The sequence below is a fragment of the Hydra viridissima genome, unplaced genomic scaffold (genome assembly GCF_058129835.1).
Source record: "Hydra viridissima isolate aposymbiotic clone 2 unplaced genomic scaffold, HvirCarnegie_v1 scaffold_1, whole genome shotgun sequence".
NCBI lineage: Eukaryota > Metazoa > Cnidaria > Hydrozoa > Anthoathecata > Hydridae > Hydra > Hydra viridissima.
The window spans coordinates 37,858,640-37,865,840 of NW_028324300.1; the positions used below are offsets into that span (position 1 = coordinate 37,858,640).

Sequence of the window (7,201 nt, forward strand, 5' to 3'; positions counted from 1 at the left end):
GTAAGATTGAGTCGGGTATGAAACTTTACAACTACCCGATCTTATCGGTGTTATTGAGTAATACCCGTTCGGGATATCGTGGTCCGGTAAATTATATTTTGACTCTTTTCAGTGTCCGATACCCGTTCGGGTCGGGTCTCGTTACATTCCTATCAGGGCCTGGACATTCCCTAATATAACAATATTAACAATAATAATAATAGCAGTGATGACAATAATAATAATAATAATAATAATAATAATAATAATAATAATAATAATAATAATAATAAAAATAATAATAATAATAATAATAATAATAATAATAATAATAATAATAATAATAATAATAATAATAATAATAATAAAAATAATAATAATAATAATAATAATAATAATAATAATAATAATAATAATAATAATAATAATAATAATAATAATAATAATAATAATAATAATAATAATAACAATAATAAAAATAATAATAATAATAATAATAATAATAATAATAATAATAATAATAAAAAGAATAATAATAATAATAATAGTAATAATAATAATAACAATAATAATAATAATAATAATAATAATAATAATAATAATAATAATAATAATAATAATAATAATAATAATGATAATAATAATAATAAAAATAATAATAATAATAATAAAAATAATAATAACAATAATAATAATATTAACAATAATAATAATAGTAGTGATGACAATAATAATAATAATAATAATAACAATAATAATAATAATAATAATAAAAATAATAATAATAATAATAATAATAAAAACAATAATAATAATAATAATAATAATAATAATAATAATAATAATAATAATAATAATAATAATAATAATAATAATAATAATAATAATAATAATAATAGTAATAGTAATAATAATAATAATAATAATGATAATAATTTATTTATGGCTAATTTAAGGGGTTTTATTCTTGACTATCTTCTCATTTTATTTATATTTATGTTTTTATTTTTTTTAATGTTAAGTCCTTCTCTTTGTTTACTTTGTCGGGTAGTAAATTTGCTAGATTGTTTACCCGATCATATGGAATAACCCGCTAGTCGGGTAATTTTTGAAAAAAATTGGGTTATATGTATTTTTTTCTTTTCTTTGTGTGTGTGTGTGTGTGCGTGTGTGTGTGTGTGTTTGTGTGTGTGTATATATATATATGTATTCTTTTTAGATGAACAAAATAATCAAAAGGCCAATGATGATAAAACCTGCTGCAATGATTGTCATTTAAAATCCACAGCAATGCAGGGGTGTAATAGTGTTTAGTTCAAATACCTTAATGAGAAACATGCAAATCTGTCCACAGAATTGGAAAGAAAGCATGCAGATAGAAAGAGGGGCAGATGACACTTTTGAGATTGATTCTGATAAATCTAAATCCCAATCACTAATTGGATCATCTGCATCACTAATTAAACCATCTCTTTCTACGGGTACTCTCGCTCTGTTTATTTTTCAATTATTATTTGTCATTTGTAATTCAATGTAATAAAGGAATTGAGTTAAATTGTTTCAGATATTTTCTCTTCTTCGGGTATTTCAACGGGTATTCCACGGGTATCGGGTATCGGGTAATGAAAACAATTGGGTATTTGTTGGTTTAAAGAAAAACCGAGTTGTTTATAACTTTCGGATTACCCGAGATATTTGTATTCGAAAAACAACCCGGTCCGAGTTCGGGCCTTCGGTCTTTTCCTATAAGGCATTATGAAAAGCTCAGTCTATAACTGAGCGTCAAGGTAATTAATTTTTGCTAACATTAAATACATAGTTGATTTGGTTTTTAGGTGAAGATTAGACTTGATTGCATTTTGCGATTGCATTTTGTGACGATTTTCAAGTTCTTGTTTAGTTGCCTTGTTATTGAGTATCAATAATAAGGTAACTAAACAAGAATTTGAAACAAACTTCCAAAGGAACATTTAAAAGAACTTTTCATTTTTTCATAGAAAATATGAAAAACAGCTGAACTCAACAAAAGAAATCGTCGGCAATATACTAAAAAGGTAGTTTTAACATTTCCTTTCGTCATAGTTGTCGTAATTCGAAACTAGATATTTTATCTTTCAGCTCTTGAATCTCTTCAAGAAATTATATCAAGTAAAGGAAATTTTATCAAGTAACTTTATAAATAAATATATTTTTTTTATATTTATCTTTTTAGTTAAATTGAAACTTTTTTTCCATTTGATGGAAAATAAAAAAAACATAAAATAAGATAATAATAATAATAAAAAAAGTTTCAACTTAATTTATCTCTGAATGAAATAAATTTTCTCAAAAATGGTTACTCAAAAATGAAAACTCGAGAAATGATTTTAAAGCAATATTTAAGATAAAATTTTTAATGAAAAATGACGTCGACTGACGTCGTTTTCAGCTTTTATATCGTTATACGGAATGTCTTATAAAGTTATACGAAACCATAGTATTTCAAATATGGTCGAATATCGTTACATTTAACTTTTTGCTTCAAATACTTGGTAATATCAGGTGTTTCCGTATTTAGAACTATTTATAAAAGGTCATTTACACTTCAATCAACGATTTCAATTTTTCAACCCAACAATTCAAGAAAGTGAGAAACTGATAAATTATCTTGAAATGTTAAAACTAATTGTTGCTTGCTTTGTGATGCTGAGGGTAAAATCTTTACTTTAACATTTCACATTCTTTATACCATTATCTGTAATACTTATATACTTTATTCCATTATAATATTCACTATTATTTTGTATACTTTATAATACTTTTTATAAATTTATAATATTACTTATAGTTTTGCTTAAAATATGCATTAAAGCGAAATTTTTAACTTAATAATAAAAGTTGTAACAATAAAATAAACATGTAACAAATAGAATATCTAAACTTTAGTTGCCAATAATTGAAGCAGCTCCAATGGATTTCCAACCGTGTCCCAAACGTGAGCACGAAAATCCAGCAAGATTGCTGCAGATATTGAAAGACAACTACCTAATAGTAAACCCAATCGAAGAAATGCACAAGTCAGATTTATCTAACGGTCATCACAACTTACACGCTCACCTGAGATTCAAACACAAAAAACCAGTTTGTACTACTAAGCAAATAGATATACCTGACCTGTCGGATAAGGATACTATCCCAAAAAGAATCACGGAAGCTACTCTTCTGAATGACGTGGATAAGCGAAAGTGCAAAAAAATCAAGCAAAAAATAACTTATCTGCAGCGAGAAAAATACTGCCACGAAAATATAAATCAATACATATATACTATTAAAACGAGAGAAATAACAGTAGCTTACGAGCACATGGTTTAAAACTATTTCATTGTTAAAAAATTAAAGTTAAATTGAAGATTAAAAAAAGGTTAACGACAAAGTTAATGTTATCGACAACACAAGAATGATGATTGACAGAAGTCAATCACCACTATTGTGTCTGTCATACCTTTACGACATTCCTAAAGTTCATCGCCATGTGGAAAATAGGAGAAAATATGAACGCTTTAATATTATGAAATATTATAATAGTTAGTTGTAGTAACAATGACAGTAATATTTTTTGTAACATAACATCAAGTTTACGGAAAAATTATTTAAAAATATTCTGAATAGTATTTTTAAAATGCCAAAAATGTACATCTGTATTTATACTCCAAAGACATTTATTTGTTAGGAAAATAACAAAATCTCTGAGGCAGAGCTAAAGCGTTTAAAATCCAGATTTTGGTTTAGACGTTGTATGTATGTATGTATGTATGTATGTATGTATGTATGTATGTATGTATGTATGTATGTATGTATGTATGTATGTATGTATGTATGTATGTATGTATGTATGTATGTATGTATGTATGTATGTATGTATGTATGTATGTATGTATGTATGTATGTATGTATGTATGTATGTATGTATGTATGTATGTATGTATGTATGTATGTATGTATGTATGTATGTATGTATGTATGTATGTATGTATGTATGTATGTATGTATGTATGTATGTATGTATGTATGTATGTATGTATGTATGTATGTATGTATGTATGTATGTATGTATGTATGTATGTATGTATGTATGTATGTATGTATGTATGTATGTATGTATGTATGTATGTATGTATGTATGTATGTATGTATGTATGTATGTATGTATGTATGTATGTATGTATGTATGTATGTATGTATGTATGTATGTATGTATGTATGTATGTATGTATGTATGTATGTATGTATGTATGTATGTATGTATATATGTATGTATCTATGTACCTATGTATGTATCTATGTGTGCATTTTTATATGAAAGTCAACATCAACCTGTATCTTTCGATAAAATAGAAGTTATGTAAATTTAATATCGATTTTCCTTCAAAAGTTATTTGAAGGACCTTTTGCAGCTATTTTATTTCTATTTCAAAAATTTCTTACTGACTCAAATTTCCGAATGGTAAATTACATTACAAAATAATGAATTAAATAAATGTTAATTAATGAAATAATTTTTGAACCTTCATAAACTATTTTTCAGTTATAATTTTTTTTGGGTGAGATTTTCTGGTTTATTTTTTCAATAATATTATTTCTCATAAAGCCTAAATAGGTTCACCTCTTGGATTTCATTTTACTAATTCTATGTTCGACTGCTGTTAAATTATTGTCACTTAAAAAGGTCTAAAAAATTTTTACCCAAATTATTGAAGTTTTGTTTAAAAATTGTTGGACTTCTCCATCCTTGTCTAAAGAGTTTCTTGTTTTTATGCTGTATACCGTAGATTTCCCTAATTACGAACAGCTTTCAGTTCACTTACTGTTGCATCTTTTATTTTTGTGGGATTTTTAAAAGGAAAACTGAATAATAAATTAGAAGACTAGGGTAATGAGAATATGAAAAAATATTTTCAAAATATATATTGATACCATTAAATTTTTTAATTGCAAGCAAAACACTTTTTAAAACCCTGAAAAACCAACAATATAAAACCGAGTTTAAAAAAAAAGACAATTTAAATTGCGTACTGTTCGATGTAGAATTTGATGGTGATTATCTGAAGAAAAAAAAGTCAAAAGTTAGCAATACTTCGTAAGATATCTTAAAAACAGTACTTTTCTGCATAATTAAAACGTTTCCCAAATTCCGAACAGACTTTGGAATGCACTTTTTTTTGCAAAAGTTAGCGTTTTTACGTGCAAGTAATTAACCACAATATTTTACATTGGTATTTTAACGACATTAGCTTAGAAACGCTTTTATCCTTTTTATTGAATTTCTAAACGTCTTGTTTATCTTAACGTTTGTTAATAAAAAAAAAAAAAAATGTCTAAGTTTAAAAAAAATGAAGATCAAGAAAGAAAAATTAAATTCTGTATTGAGGCTATTAATAATAAGAAGATGTCATATTCAGGATAATATATTTCAGTGAGCAAAATTACAATGAACAATGTTTCAGTCTTTGAATTACTGCTATTTCAAAATACAACTGTGTAAAGGATAAAACTGCATTGCTCTATGATAAAATGCACTACAAGCCTATTGATTAATGGGGAAGCATTTGATTAATGGGGAAGCATTCGCTGAGGCTGCAACCATCCTGATACTAATAACTGAGATTTCTTCTGGTTAACTAACAGAAACAGGCATTGACTGTGAAGGTTTATTTTTTAACTGATCACAAAAAAATAATGGAAGACAGGATCTAACAAATAGATAATGCACACTCTGCACCAACACAATTTTATACCCTTAGGGGAGACCGGGGCTAGTTGGCTGCAAGGGTAAGTTGACACACTGCGTTTAACTTTGGAATTTTCCATCAGAAATTTCCAAAATTTACATGGAGCCTTCCCACTTAACTAATTCATCTTTCCGTGTTGTATCAGGGCTTTAAGCGCATGCGCATAGAAGTTATAGCGACTTTTGTGTTTTTTTACTAATTTTGTAACATTTGTAACTATCAGTGATATTTAAGTTCTAAATATAATTTCAATTTCCATTTTTACTTAGTTCTTGTAGCATTGATTTAATTTCTAATTTTAATTTTACTTGTTTTGAATTAGTTCTGATGAAATTAATTTCAGTTCAGTTCTTATGATTTCAATAATTTTACTTCTAATTTCAGTTACTTCTACTTCAGTTCATATTTTACTTCTATCAAATTTTAAAGCAATTAGTAGTCTTAAGGACACGTTTTTTTTAAAAAAATTATACTTAATGTAATGACAAGCACGTGACCAGTTTTGTGGTCCAATATACATTCTGTAATCATTCCAAATATAATCGTTATGGTCAAACATGTGCGCCAATTTTAAACCAAGTATGTAAAATTTTTAAATTAATTGTCAAAAAAAAAAAAATTATTGTATTAAAATTTTTTTAATATTCAATAATTTTCTTTCGGTAATAATTCCTAATTTTATTTCTAGTTTCGTTTTTTGATGCTTACATTCAATTCTATTTCAGTTTTCATTCTTCAGATAATTCCTAATATTAGTTTTTATTCACGTTACCGAAATCAATTATTTTTACTTCTTATTTTACTTCACGTTAATGAAAGTATCACTGGTAACTATATTACTTTTTCAATTTTAAAGTAATATTGATTTAGATGGTTCACTCTAACCAGTCATATTTTTTGTTTCTCAATACTTTGCGTTTTTGGGGATTTATAAGCCGTTTGGTGAGCAAAAAGTTTTTGGGGTTAGTTGGCACAATGATTGTGGGGCTAGTTAACAACATGAGCCAACTTACAACTTTTCGCATTAGCCGAAAATTCACTTGAGTTATGTAACACTACAGATCTACAGACATGCGAAATTATAAAAAAAAATGTAGACAGGCCTCTAAATTCTAAAAATGTTACAAAAAATGTTATTGATGCTATTTTTATAGAGGGAAAGTCCATTCAATTGACTTAAGTCCAATCAAATCCTCAAAAATGTTCACCCAGAAGTGCACAGAGCTCAAAAACCAAAACTGTAGCCAAATAGCCCGGTCTCCCCTACATTAAAATAAAAGTAATTTTAAATTTTAAAAATCTTTTTACCTAACTCTAAGCTAGAGGTCCACGCTAGTATAAATTATTTACTATCTAAATTGAATGCCGTTTTTTGGGATTTGTAATGTACGTTCGGAATTAGAAACACGTGTTCCTAATTTCAAACGAAAACTTTACTTTTTAAATTTAAAAAT

General features: G+C 26.2%; 1 protein-coding gene across 1 annotated transcript; it reads left to right on the forward strand.

The window, feature by feature from the left end:
- The first annotated feature begins 2,463 nt into the window (after positions 1–2,463).
- Positions 2,464–3,330, forward strand: LOC149894838 (uncharacterized). Its single transcript, XM_090069100.1, has 2 exons — positions 2,464–2,670; positions 2,905–3,330. Exons 1-2 carry the CDS (start codon positions 2,632–2,634, stop codon positions 3,328–3,330), a joined length of 465 nt encoding a protein of 154 aa, XP_089925226.1. The 5' UTR covers positions 2,464–2,631.
- The last annotated feature ends 3,871 nt before the right edge of the window (positions 3,331–7,201 follow it).